At 43.2% G+C, this 21,466-nt stretch overlaps 1 protein-coding gene across 2 annotated transcripts; it reads right to left on the bottom strand.

Annotated features, from left to right (window-relative positions):
- Positions 1-8,861: 8,861 nt before the first annotated feature.
- slc35a2 (solute carrier family 35 member 2) lies at positions 8,862-21,466 on the bottom strand. 2 transcript variants are annotated; one of them, XM_082519427.1, is made up of 7 exons: positions 20,995-21,466; positions 19,082-19,264; positions 18,254-18,405; positions 17,689-17,811; positions 16,771-17,354; positions 12,107-16,185; positions 8,862-10,700 (listed from the first exon to the last, which is right to left on the bottom strand). In XM_082519427.1, exons 1-6 carry the CDS (start codon positions 21,056-21,058, stop codon positions 16,137-16,139), a joined length of 1,155 nt encoding a protein of 384 aa, XP_082375553.1. In that variant the 5' UTR covers positions 21,059-21,466; the 3' UTR covers positions 8,862-10,700; positions 12,107-16,136. The 2 variants fall into 2 exon arrangements, with proteins under 2 accessions (XP_082375553.1, XP_082375554.1); XM_082519428.1 differs by lacking the exon at positions 12,107-16,185.

Genomic DNA, 21,466 nt, shown 5'->3' with positions numbered 1-21,466 from the left:
CTATTGTTTAAAAAAAAATGGGGGGGGGGGTTCTCGAATTACAGGGGTTTAATTTGAAAAATAAAATAAGAATAGAAATAAAAGAAAGGGAATTACACCGACGATCGGACAGCGACCTCAAAAACAATCCACGAAACACTTGAATGTGAGTCTGAAGAATCGCATGGGAACAGAGAGTCACGGAGGAGACGGCGGCCTGCTGGAAGACAGAGAGGACGGCGGAACCGAGAACAGTCCTATTATTCCCCTAAAAAATAATCAAAAAAGAAAAAAGAACCGGAGCTGCTCACGACTTCAGTCCCGGCGGCGACGCAGACTGTGGAGGAATTGCAGCAGCAGCTCCATCCGAGGAGGAAGAGCGCGTCCGGACCGAGGAGAGTGCGTCCCGCTGCGCAGAGCTGTCAGAGATCCCGGCGGAGTCGGTATTTAAAGTCTGTCAGTCCGTCAGGGACCAGCGGCTTTAAAAGGAGAAGCTGCCGCTCTGTGTGACGTCACGACAAATACCACGCCCCCCGATTGCCATTCCTCCCCTCTCCATCTCTACCTCCCTCTCTCTCTGACTTTCCTCCTTGTCCCCTCGCTCTTCTCCCCCTGTGCCCTCTCTCCTTTCCTCCTTCCTTCCTTTCCTCTTATCCTCCCCCTCTCTTTCACTTCTCCTTCTTTTTAACTCCTTTCTTCCCTTCATATCTTTCTCACCTCTTCTCTTCCTTCCCCGTCGCTTTTTCTCCCTCTTCTATTTACCCTCTGTGTCTCGCATCATTTTAACCATGTAACCGTGTTCCTGGAGGAGTCTCTCAGATTAATTCACATCCCAGACGCCACATTTCTCGTGAAGATTGAGTGATCTGTGGCTTAACCTGAAGCTGTCAGCACCAAACCTGCAGCTGGAAAAAGCTTCAGGGAGGAGAAACTAGTGCAAAGGCTTGAAGTTCTCCTGCATGACCGAACCACATCCCATCAATATAATTCACTCACTATAAACACAAGTATGGAAAACTGAATTAGTGACCTACGTTTTTAATATTAAAAAGATAACTGCTTTTAGAAAATAATTATTTTGAGCAAATGTTTCTCACTGGTTAGGACATGATGACCAACCTTTAGTAGATGACCAACAGTCATTTATGGGGATAAAATGCATTTTGAGGCTCAAAAAGTGGTTTAATGTCAGGGTTACAATTAGGTTAAGTTTAGGAGGGTTAGAATTAGGCATTCATTTTCATTGGAAAACTGTGCTACTGTTAGCCCAAAACAAAGGAAGAGGAAAGGGGGAAGTCATGTTAGAAGGCAGTGAGAGAGAAGAAAGGGTGGTGGAGGAGATCTAAATCTAAGGACTATGAGTGGTATAAGAGAGGAAGAAGGTGCACCCAGGTGTAGTATATCTTATGCAGAGTGTGCGGTCTGAAAGTGATAGGAGACTGTAAGGTGGTGGCATCTGTAGTCAAAGTTCTTGAGGCTGAGATGGTTCAGACATGTGCAGAGGGGGAGAGTGGAGACACACAGGACAGTATCTGTATCTGCAGACTCGACCTTAAATATCGATGTAGCCACTATTGCTGTCTCTGCATTTTGAAGCCTCAACATTAGCATTTTAGCTTTGACAGTGTCAGATTTACAGCCTGACGCTTGAGCGTCGGCTTGTTTTTAGCACACGTTTTCACATGTGGACAGGTGACAAAAAACCCTCAGCCTGTTAGGATCCGAGTGAGCTTCTGGTGTTTCTCCGCTGCCTGCCGGTGTTTACCTGTGTCAGCCTTCTCAGTTCCTCACCTTACCTTACTCACCTGACATCACTGAGGCACTTTAGGAGACCAGCACTGCCATCATTTCTCCACCAGTCAGTCAGCTCCCTCATGGTGATAACTAGGCCTCAGCGCTTCTTGTGCTCTCGCTTATGCTTTGCACCACCGCTTTGCTCACCTGCAGCTTAATTACCTGGACGCTGGTCATATTGGCAAGATTCTCCTCACGTCTCTGCAGTCTAATCCTCGGATTCAAAACTACATACCATTTTCCCCCGCCTGTGGATCATCAGGAAGATAAGGCTGGCACCTCATTCACCCACTCACCTTTCAGACACTCATTTAGTTCTCCTCCCCAAGGCTTCATGACCTCTACCTCCACCAGTGAGCCCCCGAGATCAATATTCCTCTCACCTCCTGGTATTCACTCCTTCCTCCCAAGTCTAACTACACTCGCCCTCTGTTTGAGTGCCTTCATTGCTATCTTTGTGTTTATTATAAACTTGTAAATCACTGTTTCTGTTTGGTGTCTTTGCTTGGGTCCACTCCTATGTACTGGCCTCTGGGCCCCTTTGACAGATCTGACTTTTACAGTGAGGGTATCTGGTGGCTCAGTTACACTGTGGGGGAGGTGTGGGGCATTTTCCAGGTATGGTGTGGCACAGACATAGGACCTCTGGGGGTGTCCTGAGGCATCTGGCATTGTAATGCTGGCAGTAGATCCTTTGGAAGGGGTCTCAAAGGTAGTGTTCCTGCAGTAACTCAACAGACCACCAGGGGGCTGCAGAGCCCCAATAAAAGTTTAGAGGCACAGAAGGTGAATAAATACATCTGAGGAGAGGGAAGGGTAAACTTGTAAGAAACACTTCAGAAATTTCATCATGTGGCAGGAGTGCGCAGGCAGTTCCTGGAGTTTGAAGGAACTGACACCACCGACTCACCCCCACGCTTGCATGACATAAATCTAACAGAACACCTCCGGGACATTATGTTTCATTCCAACACTGCCAGGCTGCAAATGTTATATTTGTACTTTATCTGTCCTGAACGTCTTGCATCTGCCCCTGCCACTAATAATAAAAATACTAAAACGCTAAAAGTAAACTGAAAAGAAAAGAAACACTCTGGAATGTAACTGCAACTAAACCCAACTCAAAGTTAAAAATGTAACAGCTTTGGTCCCAACCAACTTTTCATTCATTAAAACTGTACAAGCTGAGATCAAAATCTCAGGAAATAAACGGGAACTGGGATGTGCACTGCTGCGTGCGGATCGAGAGGAGCGGATTGTTTGTTCATTCGTTTGTTTTATGTAAAAGAAAAAAAAACGCTGGATGGAAAATATTAGCTCCACCACGAACAGGTGATAAATAAGTGCTTTCTCATTTTACTTCAGAGTGAGAAGCTCTGAAGCTGAACTTGGAGCTTCTGAGCAGCTCCAGCATGTTTTCCTGTGGATGCTTGTGATTCAGAGAAACGGCGCCGCCTGTTAGTGGTCTGAACAGCTCTGACTAACACTTGAAACCGTGTGAGGTTGCTGTGAAAAACACCTGATGTTGTGAAAGAACTTGGTGAAACCCTGAGGAGAAATGAACGACGTCATAGCTGTCAGAAAGTGACAGACTGGAGACCAACAGCTGGGTTTTCTGAGAAAGACCCTGAAGCATCCTTCATGAGAGGAAATGAGAGGAGACCATCACGCTGTTCAGGACACGACCTTCTGACTTGAAACTTCAGTGGCAGGCTGTTCTATGTGATATACTTGGACACTTAATTAGGCGCACCTTGCTGGTACCGGCTTGACCCCCTTTTCTCTTCACATCTACAATCATTCGCACAGATTCCACAAGGTGTTGCTTCTCTGTCCATTTCACCTCTCACAAACACGTGAAATGGACTCGTATTTTCCACTGGTGGTTCACGAGAAGAACAGGAGGTGAAGGACCTACGATTAGTATTTGTAGTCCATCCAGTTTCTGCAGCAGATCCAAGTTAACAGGATCCATCGTCACCCCAGTCTCGTTCTTCAGCACTAAGCTTCTAACTTCTTATTAAGTCCCTTTAACCGCAACTGTGCTGTAGTTTCAGGTAAAAACGAGGTGAGAGAGGCCTCAACTTGAACGTGATGCAATTTTTATTTCAAAGCACCGTTTATCCTCAGGCTACGTGAGCAGGACTGTGACATCTGTAACTTACTGATTGATGAGGTTAAAATACTGAGGAGACGCTATAGGAAACAACTTGAAGCTGAGTTTAATCAAATATCTGCTCTGAACTTAAGAGAGGGTTCTCTGAGGAACCTCTAACGGCTCTGTTTAGAGGAAAAGTTTCTGTAGGAATCGTATAAAAACTTTTTCTAGAAGATCACTGCGGGCCTGCGTTACACTTTATTTTATTTTTTAACACGTTGTGTACTTCTAGCTGGGTATAATGTAACATGCACTCACCAGCCACTTTTTCCAAGGTGCTGGAAACATTGATTGTGATCCACATTGACATGATAGCGTCACACAGATGCTGCAGATTTATCAGCTGCACATTTCTGGTGTGAATCTCCTGCTCCTGCACGTACCAAAGGTAAGAGAATCAGGTGCCTAATAAATAAAAAGACAATAAAAGAAACAGTTAAAAATCCATTTTAACCACGAAAAAAAAAAAGGTTTTAACAGCTTTTCACAAGACTGCAATGAACACCCAGAAAGCAGTTTGATCTGAGCTGATCCTGCTTGAAGCAGGCGCCACAGTGTAGCTGGTTACATATTCACTTGGCAAGCGAAAGGTTGCTGGTTTAATTCCAGCCGGAGAAACAAATCTCCAGAGTGAGTAAAGCCGTTCAGGGTAAAACATGTGGTGACCACTTGTCAGGAGGCCAAAGGTGAGCAAATATCCTGCTGGAAGCAGCCATCAGAAGATGGGTACACCGTGGTCATGAAAACAGTAACAACATCTATCACTGCCAGAGGCAGGTTGGAGCTTCTGACCCAGGATGTTTTTCTGTGGACACTTGCGTTTCAGAGAAACAGCCTCAGCCTGTTGGCCTCTGAAAGGCCCTGACTAATACTTAAACTCTGTGAAGTAGCTGTGACAAAAATTCAGTGTTGTGAAAGAACTCTGAAACCCGAGGAGAAAGGAACCGTCAGCAAGTGACAGGCTGGACACGAGCAGTCAGTTTTTCTGAGGAAGGATTCTAACAAACTGGCACGACCCTGAAGTAGGGGAGAGCGATATAAACGATATACCATAGAAACGACCAGTGTTGCCAACTCCTCAGTAAGGAAAATTGCTATTGGCTGTCATAAAAGTCGCTAAATGACGTCATCGCCTAATTTGCATAATTGGTCATGCTAATATAATTGTAACCTACGTTGTTGGAGAGAGAAATAACATCGTGGAAGAGACTTAAAGTGAGTAAAAAACGTCCTAAATGCATTTAGAGTTTATTTAGAACTACAAATTAAATTTCTTTTATTATCTTTTATTTCCTCCTTTAGCGGAGGACAGACTGGAGTATCCTCTATGAAAGGAGAAGAGATGAGATTATCACCCTGTTCGTGCCATAATCTTCACTTTTTCACCTGCAGTCGTGACAAGGACGCTGATAAAAAGCAAAACTAGAGAACAATCAGCCAGGAGGGCAGCAAAGAGCAGCGGTTTGTGTCCATCCTACAAGACTGTCATCTCTTCTTCAGTGTATCTGATGTCACCAAAGCAGGTTGATTCATGATTTCTTCCTTTTTTGAAATAAAAAATTACCACCTTGGATTCTTTTTCCACTGGTCGTCTCTTCCAGGACCTCAGATTAGCTTTTTGTAGTCAGGACTTTGTAGTTTAAGTTCAGTGCTGTCTCATTCTCTTTGTCTCACTTCTTATTTTCAACACAGCCCAATGCTTGAATGAAACCCTGATGGGTGACATTTTCTCATTAGTAACTCTGGCATTATGTAAGGGAATTTGACTAAACTTTGCCAGGAACTATAGGAACTATACGCCTCCACACGTGGAAGAGGCCCAGCTCATCACCAATCCTGATAAACATAAACTGTAACTTTTCTGTGGTTTCAAAGAACAAAGGAGGTGGGAGAGGCTTTCCTGGGAAGGTGTTGCAACTTTTAATCAAAATCTTAGAAATATGGTATCTAAGCAGATTCTTACTCTGGATGGCATTACCTCGGCCTCCAGTAACACTGTGAGGAACCTTGGAGTCATTTTTGACCAGGACATGTCCTTCAATGCACATATTAAACAAATATGTAAGACTGCTTTCTTCCATTTGTGCAACATCTCTAAAGTTAGAAATATCCTGTCTCAGAGTGACGCTGAAAAACTAGTTCATGCATTTATTACTTCCAGGCTGGACGACTGTAATTCATTATTATCAGGATGCCCTAAAAACTCACTGAAAAGCCTTCAGTTAATCCAAAATGCTGCAGCAAGAGTCCTGACAGGGACTAGAAAGAGAGAGCATATTTCTCCTGTTTTGGCTTCCTGTTAAATCCAGAATTCAAAATCCTGCTCCTCACATACAAGGTCTTAAATAATCGGGCCCTATCTTATCTTAATGACCTTGTAGTACCATATCACCCTATTAGAGCACTTCGCTCTCGCTCTGCAGGCCTACTTGTTGTTCCTAGAGTATTTAAAAGTAGAATGGGAGGCAGAGCCTTCAGTTTTCAGGCCCCTCTTCTGTGGAACCAGCTTCCAGTTTGGATTCGGGAGACAGACACTATCTCTACTTTCAAGATCAGGCTTCAAACTTTCCTTTTTGCTAAAGCATATAGTTAGGGCTGGACCAGGTGACCCTGAATCCTCCCTTAGTTATGCTGCAATAGATGTAGGCTGCCGGGGGATTCCCATGATGCATTGAGTTTTTCTTCTTCAGTCATCTTTCTCACTCAACATGTATTAACAGACCTCTCTGCATTGAATCATATCTGTTGTTAATCTCTGTCTCTCTTCCACAGCATGTCTTTATCCTGTCTTCCTTCTCTCACCCCAACCGGTTGCAGCAGATGGCCCCGCCCCTCCCTGAGCCTGGTTCTGCTGGAGGTTTCTTCCTGTTAAAAGGGAGTTTTTCCTTCCCACTGTTGCCAAAGTGCTGCTCATAGGGGGTCATATGATTGTTGGGTTTTTCTCTGTATGTATTATTGTAGTGTCCACCTTACAAAATAAAGCGCCTTGAGGCCACTGTCATTGTGATTTGGCGCTGTATAATTAAAATTGAATTGCATTAAAAGTGTTACAACCCGGCTCAAAAGCCACAACATAAAAAAAATAAATAAAAAAAAAGATGAATACCAGAGTGTTAGTAGGAAGAGGTTTTTTCTTAAAATGGAATAGCAGGTTGGCTAAAATGACTGGAGCCACCAAGGCAAAGACAAGTGAGCTCTCTGGAAGCTTGCCTCAGGTGTGCCTGACTAGGTGTGGCCAATTAGCACCAGCTGAAAACATTGAGGAGATTAGGGGCGGCAGAGGGACGTAACAAAAGCATTTGACAACATTAATAATTAAATATTATGATGTCTTGATACAGCCAAGTAAGTAAATTCCCAAAAGTTGATTCTGTTTATCTGGACGTAGCGTTTTGAAAACGCTACGTCCAGATGAACAGAATCAACTTTTGAGGTAAATATTATTATATAAATTTGAGATCTAGTGACCGTTTGAGTAGAGCGAAGTCATCGTCACGTTCAAGAAAACGGTTTGAGATAATCTGAGTTTTGTGAGTTTTTTTGTGAGCGTCATCCTGCAGCCATCAGAGGACAGTACCCTGCCGTCATAAAGGGATGGACATGGTGAGGAACAGGACTCAGGCATGCTGTGGTGTTTAAATGATGCTTAGCTGTTACTAGGGACCCAAAGTGTGCCAAGACAGTACCCCCACGAGTCTGAACTGTTGCTACAAAGCAGGATCGATGGTTTCATGTTGTTTACACCAAATTTTCGCCCAAACATCCAAATGTTGGAGCAGAAATCGGCTCCTCGGAGCAGAAAATGTTTTTCCAGTTTTTAGCTCCCAGTGTGGTCTTCTGCTGCTGCAGCGCATCTGCTTCATGTTTGACAAGATCTGGGCTTAGAGATGCTCTGCTCCTTCGTTCCAGCGAAGAGAAGAGCATTCTGACAACGACGACCTCATTTGAAAACAGATGATGAACAGCATAAGATGTCTGAAGATAAATATGCATCGCTTCAACATTTTTTTCTTGTTGTTATATTTGAATAAAAATGACACAGGATATTTTGTCAATCAAGTCAGTCAACTTGCTGTGATCTTAAAAAAAATACCCTTTTTACCAGGAACTGTTTTTACGTAAAAAAAATTAACTGCTTTATATGATCCCCCAGGAGGTCTTGGCTACCACAGGACACAAACTGTGGCTTGTCCTAATACCCAGATTTTATAACGCTTCCCACAGATTCAGCCACAGTCCGGATGAGAAGGCGGCTCTGTTCGATTTGTTTAAGTTTCCATTTGTGATAAAAATCTGGATTCATGTTGCAGTGAGGAGCTGAATCTCCAAAGGTCATCATCCTCCTTCCCTTTCAAAAAACGTCCTCTGTCGCCCCTCGGTGGCTCTGAGACAAATTACATGTCAAACTCCAGCTATTACATTTCAGCAGTAAGAAGTCTAAATTTACACTATAATGAGCAAATCTGGGCTGATTAAGTTTTGTTAAGCTCAAGTTTCTGTTTCTCATAAACAGAGAAATATACTAGCTGGTAAATCTGTAAATGTGCACAGCCTCAGATCTTTAAATCAATCAATCAAGATGAGCATCTTTGAGATGCCTTCATGAATACAGGAAATACAGAGGGTTTGTGAAACGGTGCAAACCACCGTTACACTCAAGAACAAACATCCCAGAAAAACATTTTAACGAGTCGGCACAGCTCTGGAAAAAAATCTGTGGATGAATGAAATGAATGAAAACAAGGAAAGTACGGAGAATAAGAGACATGGCTCACGATCTGATCAAACCACTGCATCTCCAGGGTGGAGGCTTCGAGACTTTCCCAAATATTTCTGAGCCTCTAAAAAAAAAACACTGGGCCTGTCTATAAAACTGTGACCTTTAAAAACACATCATCGATTTTTTCTTGAATAAGAAATGAAAAGGCACTGAACGTTTTCATCAGTTTAATTTCACAAAGATTTTTTTTTAAACATTTCTCTGTCATATCTTAAAAAATGGAAACATCAGTTAGTATGAAAACACTTCACAGAATTCAAACTAATGGCCTCAAGAGTTTCAGATCTCTCTCTAAGAGGACCTGTTCAGCTTATTTCCAGCTTTTATTCTGGAACTCTATCAGAGTAGCTTTGCATGATTCACATAAAATAATTCATCTTTGCATTACACTGCCCACTCAGCTCATTTTGTGTTTGAAAAACCCAAGAAGCTTGGTTTCTCCTGATTGGTCAACGTCAGGGAGCCTATTGAGAGGAAGGACTAAGAATGTGTGAGGTGCACTTCCTGTTAAAAAACAAAGTGTTGCGGCGTAGAGGACTTCGGCATGTGGCATTTGGATTTAAAATGACATGAAATAAGGAAAAAAGCAGAACAGGTCTCCTTTAACATCTCAGAAAAAAGAGAAATCTTTAAGGCACAGAGTCGAATACGATTACAACATGTCGAACTTTCAGTTGTTAAGCATAAAATACTGTCGCACGCTGAGGAGGAAACGCTGTAAACGGTCACTTAAAGGCACTTTTCGTAGAAATCCTCAGCAACATTCAATGAAAAGGAGTCAGAGAGGCGCTCTGTGCATGAACATCAGCGACTTCAAAAAGACGTTTGACGTGTTGATGACGTTCTCGCGGTTACCAGGAGTGTTTAGTGTTTCATGTTGGCATCTGATTTAAGAGAAATGGTTTTCTCTTCCATCTATGAGCTGCTTTTTTAACTCATCTTTCCTGTTTTATCAGACGATCACTGCGAGTCGGTGCAAACCGAGCGTACAGGAAACGTTTTTAGTTCTTATGCTTCGATCAGCTGAAACTTTCCAACGCATCCAAAAAACGATTCCTTTGGTCACGATCAAACAAACGTGGTCATTACAAACCATTCAGCTCCCCTCAGTACCCGAAGCCTGAATTAATCCCTAATCAGTCATTCAAGTATAACATTTTGTTTTATGTTGTTCCTTCATATCCTGTATCTTTGTGTTTTTTTATATAATATTTTATTCTAAAAGAACTTTGATGATTTTTCAAGTTAAAATAAACTAAATATTCAGTCATCAGTTTTGAAATCACCAATATTAAACTTATTTTCTTTATTAAATTTATATACTACAAAAAAATTGACTTAATAAAATACAAAAAATAAATATTTGTCAGATTTAATGACAAATGATTTTATTTTGAAATGACATAGACCGCTTTATTTAAAAAATAAAGGTTTTTCTTTACAAAAAAAAAAAATTGTGTTAGTGTTTATTTAGTATTAGTATTTAATATTTTTGATTTAGTGTCATAATGTTCCCTTTAGATTTTTTTTAAATAGGTTTTTCTATATTTTTCTTTCCTGGAGGAAATGTTTTTGGGTTTGTTTGTTTTTTGCCTTTACTTTTGAAATGAATTCATTTTGATTCAGTCCATCAACTCAGTTTTATTCTTTGGCTCCTGACATCTTTAAAAGGCTGAATAAAAAATATGGATGAGTGTCACAGCGTAACAACCCACAGGTGTGTTGTTCATTATCGGCTGTTGGAGTGTGCTTGTTGTGTTAAAGGCAAATAATCACCTAATGGTGCACAGTGGAGTGTTTTCTTTATGAGAAGCAGCTGAAAACTATGAGAGGAATATTTGTGACTACAGTACTTTAGCTTTAGTGCAGCAGATGCAGGAGGAGTGCTGTGGTTCTGAGTGAAAGTGGGGGTACTCGGAAATGTGTGGATCTCAGCAGGCAGGTGGTGGCAGGGGTCCATCTCAGGATCCTTTCTCTTTACCTGGACACCTACAGAACAGATAGAAGAGGAGGAGGAGGAGGTGGTTAGATAAAGACATCACCCTGGCTGCTACAACACACGCTGAATGTTTCAAATCTTCTTTTCATTACATCATAGGGGCACTGCAGTATTTAAGCTTTACTCAATGAGGACTCGTGTTTGACCTTGTTTTCTGTTGAATGCTCACATTAAATCCCTGGATGCCTGGATGCTCAATCATCCAGGTAAGTAAATCTCCAAAAGTTGATTCTGTTCATCTGGACGTAGCTCACAGACGCTACGTCCAGATGAACAGAATCAACTTTTGGAGATTCATATGAAATATGGTCAAAGTTTCTAGTAATTACATAAAAGTATATAAAAGAAATCTCTATGAGCCAAGAACTCGGGCTTCAAACTGTCGAACATCAACATGATCAACACGACCCGCTCAAGTTCAAACTGAGCATCAGAGTGAAGAAGAAAGGGGAAGTACGTGACTCTGTGCCAGACCAGCTGATCTGAGTATTTCTAAGAATCTGATGATCTGCTGGATTTTCCCGCACAAACATCCCCCAGTCTGCCCGAGCACTGCTGCTGACCATCTCCATCCCTTTACGGCCACAGTGCTCCATCTTTAGATGGCTGCTTCCAGCGGGATCGCACACCATGTCAGAAAGATCAGACCATCTCAAAGTCGTTTCAACTACAAATGAGTTAGTTTTCTTTACATGTAACTTAGTCTCTGGGTCAGTGTACGTAAAACTAATTACAGGTAAAATAAGTTACAGTTACACAACAGTACTGTTACAGGTGGCTTTAACCATAAGCGTTTAAAAAACCGTCACTTATCTGCCTACAGTCGGTGTTTTTAGCGCTACCGGAAAAAATCATTTTACTGAAGGACGAACAAAATTCTTTAGCCTGTTAAAGTTTCGTGGATCTAACTAAACCTGAGGACCGATTCCCCCACATGTCCACATAAAGACAGTGATCACTTCTGAGAACTTTTATAACGTTATATTATGTATAAAAAATAAACAGTTTTTTAAAAAAAATGTAAGCTGTAAAAACCCTCAAAATATCCAAAAGTAATAAATTAGACAGAAAAAAAGATTTAAAATGTTCTTTTCGCAATTTTACCAGGTTTTCATAAATTAAAAAAACAACTCAAAACTTATCACAAATATTTCTATATTAATATTTATGTTTAAATACAGTGTTGTTGGTTTAAACCAGCCTCTCATATTTTCCCTGCGCTCTGTTCTCTCTCTCTGACAGAGCTGGGTTACTTTATACAGAGGAGGATTTCCAGAAGACCGAACACTAATCGTTCTCCTAACTGGAGTATCGGGAGCACTGTTGGGAGAAAACTGGGAGAAAGAAGACTAAAGTCTCCATATTTGGAATAAAAGGCTGGAATATCACACCTTACCTGCCGACTCCCACAGAGGGTCAAAGACTTGTGAAGTCCAGACTTTTTTCCTCCATGATTGTATCTTCTAATTTCCCAGATTTTTCCCGAAGTTTTCCGAATACTGTCAGAAATCGTCTCTCTCGAACCTGAGAGCAGACACTGTGTGTCGTTCACTATCACTGATCTTTAAATTAAGACAAACCGCACAGTTTTTAGTCCATGTCTTCATTTATATAAAACTTTTACCAAAGGAAGTATTTACAAATTCAGAGGCATTGATACAAATCAACAATCAAGTGCAAACAGATCAGAGATGAAACCAGCTCACACAGATTTCACACAAACTCAGACCAACAGGAAGAGGAAACTAAACCCGATCCTGCAGGCAGATCTCCACCGAGGACAAACCAACCTCGGGAAACAACCGCAGCAGGATCTGATCCGAGGATGTGGTTTAAAACCGCCAGCAGGAGGCGCTGCAGAGCGTCAGCGGAGAGAAAACCTGGAAACTGACTTTGGAGTATCTGCGTTTCAGCCTGTGCTGAAAAAAATCAAATAAAATGAATATGGATTTTCATGTAATTAAAGTGATATCAGCCTGTGTCAATATCATTTTCTATATAAAATTTTTTTTATATAATTTGCAATATTTTAGTTTTTAATGTAGATAAAAAATAAGGTAAAGTAAACGTAAAGAGGAACAAACAAGTTATTTTTCTGTGAATCTGTAAGATGTGACAGGATTATTTTACAGAGCAGAAGTAGATGTTTATCACTGTTTCTACCTCGAGTGAATAAAGAAGAATCAATGTTGTCTTGTTATTCTAAAAAGGTGGAAAAAGCCACTGCAAGAGAGAAAATTGGGATTCAAGTTTATATTTTCACAAGAAAACATTGAAAAAAAAAAAAAGATGTAAAGTTTATGATGTGATGTTTAATGAAAAATAAACATCCCATCATAATTCCTCTGATATAAATCAGCTGATATCTACATAAAGACATTTTAATGTCAGTTTGAGATTAAAATGATCATCTACAACGATCAATTCATAACATTTAATAAGTGCAGAAATGATCCTTTATTAGACGCACAGAACTCAAAGGACTCGTTTTCACTAGAAATTTATGTCATTAAGAAGAGCTTAGAACAAAAAGCTTCTTCTGGCTGAAATCTGAAGCTTCCTGCTGGGTTTCCTCTTCCTTTCATTCACCACCACCCCAAAGATTCCCACATTAAATAAAAACAGCTTATATATTATTATGTATGATAGATATTAATTTCAGACTTCCAGAGAGAAAGTGTCAGCTGGAGGTTTTTTGTTTGCTTGTTTTACAAAAACTGAAAATAAACGTTTTTTTGTCCCTTCACAGTTTGATTTTGATAATCTCACACTGGAAACAGAAAAAGAGCCTTCAATCATCATGAGAAGAAATCGGAAAAATAATTAAAGTTCATTTTTATGCTTTGGGAGATGTGGCTTCGTGTTTGTGTCTCCGCGTTTCTCCGTCCTCAGGTCAGTTTCCCGTGAAATGATCGAGCTCCTAATATTCAGACTGTGAGCTACATTTATCCCACTTTAGGTTTAATTGGGGGTTTTTTCTGACACAATAAAAACATCAGAGGTTCAGTTAGTGAACTTGTATTTGCGAGTTTGTCATCTTTACACATCAGTGGTTTATGTTTAACTGTATGTGAGGAGAACTGTAACTTCTTTAGTGTAAACTGGCAACATTTTCAAGAAAAATATTCCACTGGGGAAAAAAACCTTTTTAAGTAAGAAGCTTTTACAGATCTGCTGCGAGGAACGCACAACAAATCCAAGACGTTAATGTGTGGCACTTTAACACCACACACACGAAGCCAGATTAATGTGCAGAGTGCACCTTCCCCTCAGGCAGGTTAGCATCCACAGGCCTGCCAAACGTCTCATTTGGTTATACGTGTTTACTCTGACACAGCCGAGCGTGACAGAACCACGCATGCTAGCATCCGTCTCTCTTTCCCCTTTGTATCCACTTCCTGCTGCACAGAGAGAGCAATGGGGCGCTGCTGCAGCCCAAACTGGTGGTGGGTGGTGTTAACATGACTCCGCTGCCGACTCATGAGAGCAGCAACTTTCAATCATCTCCATCCATAACCACATCCCACTGCATACATGTATAGTGTGTTGTGGAGCCTGAAACAGTTATAGTGAATAGCGCTTCATATAAGCATCAGTAACAGTTCTTGCAGTTTGTCACGAGCTGCAGTTACAAGAACCTGAAGTGCAGACCATCTCACTTCACACGGAAACTTATGCTAAGCTGCTTAATCAACAAGATTTTAGTAGAATTTATTAGTAGATTTATATTTTCAATAATAACCTGTAAACTGCTTTAAATGAAATGTAGTTCAGTAAATGCTGTGCCTGTATAAAGACTTTAAAGATGGAGCAGCTAGCTTTCCTTCCAGCTCCTTCTTAATTTAGAGCTTTTTCTTTTCTCCACACAGATGTTTTGATGGCTAATGTAATTGGCTGATAACGGAGAGTGTTAACGGACCGATCAGTCCAATCGGGGGCTCAAACAGGCCAGCGTGAAGAGACGGGGTTACGTCAAGTGCTGGCAGGATTTAAATGAACAACAACAGAGGCAAACTGCTACACGGCAACGGTGGTGGATGTGAGGAAAAACAAAACTTGCTGTAATCACAGAATCTTAACCTGCTGCAGAGATCAGGAGACCAAAACGACTCAACCTCTCCTCCCAAAGCTGAACGACGTAAACACCGAGAAGCAGCTCAGACACACACACAAAATAAAAACCCACAACCGCCTCGACATGATCGAGACAAACAGGAGCAGAAAAAACATTCAGGACGCCACCGCAGGACGCCTACTTCAACAAGACGCCTGCGGCAGGACATTTTGGCGAAAACAAACAAACATCACGTTATGATCGTAGTTTAAAGGTGCTCCAATCAACGAGCACATTCCCCGCCGACACGGGAGCTGCAGATAAAGCAAAGCCTCCCGGACAGTCCCGTAACTGTACACCGCAAACTTTACACCAACACAGTCGTATGGCTTCTGTACAGATGAGGAGAAAAGGCACCAACACAAACAGTCCCTCAGCGGAGACGCACCCGGAGGAGCAACGATTTACCCCGGAGGTTTTCACTGTGCAGCCGAGAAAAGGAAAGGGCGGTAATTTGTGCAATTTGGGAATTAAAGACAAAAAAGGAAGCAGGTTTTAACAAAAGCAGAGAGTTATTTAGGGTTTTAGTCTTCATTACTATGATTTCTCCACATATTTAGCTTTTTTAGTCAACACACGATTACAAATGAGCCAAAAGCTCATTACAGCCCAGATAAATGACTTTAGTTCATTTCTGATTATTGCAGAAAAATAAAATAAGACTAAATAACTTTCAACTTTCAAAACGTTGAATTTTTAATGTACCTTTTGATTGAATTTAATTAAATGTTGTAGTTTTGTCTTCCTTGCATTTCATAATGACACTTTTATCACTTTATCTTTCTCAATTTTAACTTTCCGATTCTGCTTCCATTTCTGTGACTTTTATTTACAAATGCTGCGTTTTTATTTTAAATTGTTGTGATTTTCACTGAACTTCCTTTAGGTTAAAAATGTGTATTGAATTTTAAAAGTTCTTACATCACTTCAAGCTACTTTGTACATTTTGTATACAAACATGTAAATTACTTATTCAAAGTTACACTTCGGGCTCCCATAGAAACCGTCCCTTTTTCCTGTTTTAAGGTGGAATTTAAACAGGACACTTTAAATGTACGGGGGCTCCACAGTGAAAACTTTCCATCAGACTACGGTTGCCGTTGTCCTCCACCAGCAACAACAATAATCAACATATGATCGATATTCAGCGTAAGGCGATTCTCTTTTCATTTACTAAAGAGTTTTAAGGCAGAGCTGGCGAGACGCCGCGGAGGAGAAAACAGACTGAGGGTGGTGAGGGTTTCTGACACTCTGCGGCTCCTTCCTCATCCTCCTCCTCCTCTTCCTCTTGCTGCCGTTGTGCTTTGAGCAGTTAGGTTGTGATGTGGACAGCAGAGGGAGGAGACACGCCTCCCTGAGCTCTGAGGAGGAGAGAGGAGAGATTAGTGATTAGGAGGAAAAAGCAGGATAGAAGAGAGGGAGAGAGGGGTAAAAACCCAAACCTTCCTCACCCTCTCATCCTCCAAAAAGGAGGACGATACAGGAGGGAGCAGCTCTCCTCTGCATCACAATGCATGTGGTTTAGTTTTTAGGTCTGAGGAGGCCATCTTCTCCTCCTTTACATTACTGGAAGAGGAGAAAGGAAGCAAGGAGGTCTGTGTTTTTTGTTCAGGGGTGCAGAGAAAGGAGAAGGAAGGGGGAGAAGAAAGCGCAGTATCCTATAGTCCAGATGAGGCGAGGAGGTTAGGAGGTGAAGGAAAGAAGGAGGCCAGGAGGGAAGGCTGAGCTCAGGAGGAGGTGTGGAAAAGGCGAGCAGGACGTCAGGAGGAGGATGACTCGGGAGGCCATCAGAGGGGTGAGGAAGCAGGTGAGTGAGCAGCAGATGAACCTCTTTCTTTCTGATAGATGCCCAGTTTGACCTTTGACCCCGCCAAGAGCACACAGGAAGTGAGATGCCCGAAAGAGAGAGAGCAGAGAGAAACAGGAATCACTTCACCAGCACTGACTTTGGCAGAAACGCCTCCATCTCTGCGTCTATGTCCGTCTTCTCGGACGTGGAAGATGAGGAGGAGGAGGAGCTTGCGGACGCCGAGCCGGCAGGCGCTTTGGGGAGGCTGTACATGTAGACTGCACCGATGACAAGCCCCGCCCCTGCAGTGAAGAGTACGTCCACATGGAAGCCGAACAGGTAGATGGACGTCACCGTGGAGACGATGATGGAGAAGGAGGTGGCGAAGCCCTTGAGGATGTTGTCGGCGTACTTCACCACCAGGGCCACCAGCAGCCCACCGAACGCCTGGTTGAAGATGACGCACCATACCATGCTGGTGTACCCAAACAGGAAGCCACGCTCGGCAACGGCGGCGCCATCATTCCACCACAGTCCCAGCAGGCCGAGCACCATGCCGAAGATTCCCAGCTGCACATTCCTCACCCACACGGAGGCGGAGCTGCCCTTCAGGATCTTCTCAAAGTATACGCCGGCAAATCCCGACGACAAGCAGCTGATCACCACGGCAACCAAGCCCACGGTGTAGTTCTGAGTGGAGGTGTCCTTCACCGACGCCTCTTTGTTGCCCTCCTGCTGCACCTGCAGAGAGATGATCAATGCGTCAGCGTTCGAGCCGGGCTTCATGTTTACGGGGAACATCATCCCTGAAAGGTTCCCACACGATTACGACTGAAGAGCTTAACTACGCCCATCCCTGTTTATTCACCTCCCACCGCATTTTTCTGCCCCCTCTGCCACCTCACCTACGCCACAAACGCAGCAGCTCATTTCAGCATTAAAAGTTGGAGCCACAGAAACCGCAGAGACGCTTACTCTTAAACCTCTCTGTGAACTGTGGCTACACAAAGCAGCCGCCTGATTTGTTAACTTAAATTTCAGGGCTTCTGGGGAACGGCAGGTGGCGGTAGCTCACCTGCACGATGGCGACGCCGGCAAACAGCAGCAGCAGAGAAATCCACTGAACTCTGGACAGAGACTTCCTGAGCATGAGCACGCTGAACAGAGCCGTGGTGAGGATCTTCAGCTGGTAGGTCACCTGAGGGACGGAAAGGAAGTCACCATTTAACTGTGTTTAATCGAATGTACACAGATCTGAAGCATTTATTAAATCTCAGTGTCTGTAAGTCTGTGCATTAAAAGTTTTACAAGTTATTAAAGAACTTGGCAGCTCAAGATAATAACGTGTAAAGAAAATTGCTCCTAAAATATCTGAAAAATGCCAAAAATATGAACAGTATAAAATAAAATTAGTATTAGAAGTTTCATTCCTGTTGAAATATTGATTATGTCCTACTAGAATCAAATGACAGAACAGATCCAGAACACCGTTATTGGTTTGATTAAACCTTTCAGTTTATAAAAAGATGCCAAATGTTTCGGTCAATCGACAAACCCGTTAATCACCCGGCTGTTTCGATAAGAACAGACATGCAGAGACGAGGCGGGTTCGAGCGCCTTCTCTGTGAACGCGGTCTGACCTGGAAGGTGGCGGCCGGCAGGTTGGAGATGGCCACGTACTGCAGGTTGTTCTGCAGAGTGTAGATGAGAGAAGGAACGGCGAGCTTCAGAGTGTCTTTGTACTGAACCACGATGACGTCGATCAGGAAGTACACCGTCTCCTTCACGTTTACTGCAGAGAGAAAGGGGCGGAGCTAAAGGCTGGTTTTGTGCCTGCTGATCTTTGATCGTAGCCTCCAAAGCAGCTCAGGTCTATGATCACAGCAATAAAAAGTAAGCCATGCTCGAGTAAGTAGCCCAAAATTGAGGGATGGGGTGCTGCCCCCTAGTGTTAGGAGGCTGCTTTGCATCTTATACCCAAACTGGGGTTAAACATAATGAAATGTAAATAATTGCCCTTGTTAGTTTTTAAATAGAAATACTAGTTTTTTGGAGTATTTATTTAGCATGAATAATTAGAACAGGAGGAAGCTGCTGCTTTGTTGGTCAGGGCTGTTTTAACTCCACCCAAATCAAATCACTATTTGAATTTAAAGCCGTCCCTCACTGCTACAAGCAAAGAATATTCCTGTAATTAACCAAGTAACTCATTTTCATATCATCTCCTAAAATAAATTAATTCTTTTGTCTATCAAACACTGCAAAGAGAAGCTCGGCATGTACAGTTCAGGAATAAAATGTCTTAAGTTCCTTAAGATGATTAATCAATTATATCTTTTTAAGTATTTTTGATCAGTTAATCAATTGATGCAGTTTTTTCAAACAAGAACAGCTACAAAAGCCTGCGAGGCTACAACTAACTCTTCTAACTCCACAGCCAAGAAAGCAGCTCAGTAGGATTTACTCACGTCTCTTCTGCAGTAGGATGATGACCAGACACGTCAGGACCTTCAGGACCTCCGCCATCACCACGGCCGACGTGGTGAAGAAGCGGTCGCCTGGCAACGTGCGGACGTACCGGATGCTGAGGATGAGCGATGCATTCTGGACCACGAGGACAGCCAGGCTGATGTACTTCAACCGTCTGTTAACTACAGGACAAGAGCTCACCATAAGGCTCACCACAGTTTTCATACGAGGAAGAGATTTTACAAAAGAGCAGCAAAGTCTAGGTGCTCCGCTTTAGGATGACGTGACTGCATCAGGGGTATTTTGTGGGCCACAAAGAAACCAAACAGAACTTGAGTGGACCGAACAAATGAAATGAACTAATAAACCATTAAATAAAATAAGCGTGGTATATCACCATGGCAACATATGCTGCAGGCCTAACACGATGCATGTTTAGCATCCACAGGCCATGATGCGGCTGACTGATTGGCTTACCATTAATGGAAAATTAAACCTCAGTGCAAAGTTTTTAATCCATCAGTAATACACTCACTTGATTCTCAGGAGCAGCTTTCTTATCTTTTACTTCCATCTGAAAGCAACTTTAACACTGTACTGTAGGGGTGTCAAACATGCAGCATGGGGGCCAAAACCGGCCCATCAAATGGTCCAATGCGGTCCGTTAGATGGCCATGGGAAACAGCCGAGGAGGAAGGCAGCATCACCTTCACCTTGTTGAGGGACACTGAAGGAAAGTGGTGGTGTTGGTGGTGCAGGACTCGACAGTGTGAGCTTTCACTCATGTCTGCACGCCCAGCAGGCTTCGTTACCAAGAGCACAGGTTTTTTTTGTTTATTAAGCACATGTTGCTAATACCCCTGTTTACATTCATACCTGACTTAATTCTTCATGGCATAGACTCAACAAGAGCATCACACAGCTGTTTGCTTTTCTGTGTATGCAGTAATGAATATGTCAGCTTCATGCAGACCGGTAAAACCACAGGGGCCCAGTGGGAACACACGTCTGTTGTGGAAGTATGGAACAGTAGACCAGTTTTTCCTCCTTGGAACTTCTTCTGGTGGCTGTTTGCATGCTGTGTCTATTTCTTGTCCTAATGTATGTGAAGCCACTCAGGTGTGCCAAAGGTGTGACGCTTGTCAACATTTTTAAACAATTCGGAGCCGTTTATCAGCTAGAACGGGTTCTCTGCTATTCCAAGGGTGTGTCTGGAAGTTTCTACCTGAGTGCACCTGGCTCTGAGGTCTCCGTGGCTGGCCCGGCCTGCGAGGCCATGCACGCACACACACGCGCGCACACGCACACACTAAGGGGGAGGGGGGTGAGCACAATGGAGTGTGTGTTCTCTGCAGAGGTGTGCCGTGTGTGTGTGTGTGTGTGTGTGTGTGTGTGTGTGAGAACCACAAACTCCGCTGGACTCAAAGTCCACGTCACCAGCCGTCGCTCACTAACACACCTTCACACTGCACCTTGATCATGGCAGTGTGTTAGCGTTAGCACCCAGGCAAGAGCCCATTAACAGACACGGACTAGTTAGCTGCTGAGTTAGCCGCTACCTGCTGAGGCTGCTGTTTTTCACTCGTTTAAAATCACCTAAAGTTTTATTTAATAAACACCTGACTATCGCCATTAGCTAGCTAGCACACAGTTTAATCTTTCTGGTTAACTAGTTTCAAGTCGTCGTTAAGTCTGTTTACTCTGGTTGGCTTAGCAGGTAGTTAGCTTGCTTCCACCACTCTGCTAAAACAGACCGAGAAACTTTATTATATTTAATTTATGTTAAGTTCAATTTCATTGTTTTAAACTCTCCATCCCTCCGAGTCTTATTCACCCACTGACCCAGGCTCGGAGCCGTGAGGGCCGTGTGAAGTTATCCCAGCTCTCGGCTCTCCCTCCGAGGACTGCTCACCTTCACTCTGACCGCGGGTCGCTGTCTTCTCCTCTCCCGTCTTGCTGAGGTCCCCCACGGCCATGCTGCGCTCCCTGTGCTGCCCTGCGAACCGAGCCCTTACACCGCTGCCTGCTCGGCTAACACTCCGTTAGCCCACCAGCTAGCCCCGCTCTCAGTTTAGACCCCACCGGAGCTCCCGTTCCGCGACGTACTGCGCGGCCTAAAGCGCCGGGGCCGTCCGACAAATACTGGGCTGGAGGAGAGAGGAGGCTGCGGAGGAACAACCGGAGGACCCACCGGGATCATCAGGAGGAGAAAAATACTTCGTGTAATATGTGAGGTGTCCAGGAACTGAAGAGACTACAGCTGCAGAGACAGGAGCGGCGAGCAGGAGGTCTCACGCTGTGGGAGAAAACGGGGCGCAGGAAGGGAGGACCACAAACTGCCCGACACCAGGAGCTCCAGAGAAACTGTCAGAGTGAGACATCCT

Source organism: Aulonocara stuartgranti, assembly GCF_965226115.1.
Source record: "Aulonocara stuartgranti genome assembly, chromosome: 20".
Taxonomy (NCBI): Eukaryota; Metazoa; Chordata; class Actinopteri; order Cichliformes; family Cichlidae; genus Aulonocara; species Aulonocara stuartgranti.
Note: the sequence above shows the minus strand (reverse complement) of the source record. Positions and strands in the feature narration are given on the sequence as shown.

Excerpts from the sequence above, each read along its gene's own strand:
- slc35a2 (XM_082519427.1), bottom strand. The coding sequence starts at position 21,058 with ATGGCCGTGGGGGACCTCAGCAAGACGGGAGAGGAGAAGACAGCGACC. Across the intron at positions 18,406-19,081 it reads CATCCTACTGCAGAAGAGAC|TAAACGTGAAGGAGACGGTG; the intron begins GTGAGTAAATCC and ends TTCTCTCTGCAG. Across the intron at positions 17,812-18,253 it reads TGCCGGCCGCCACCTTCCAG|GTGACCTACCAGCTGAAGAT; the intron begins GTCAGACCGCGT and ends TCCGTCCCTCAG.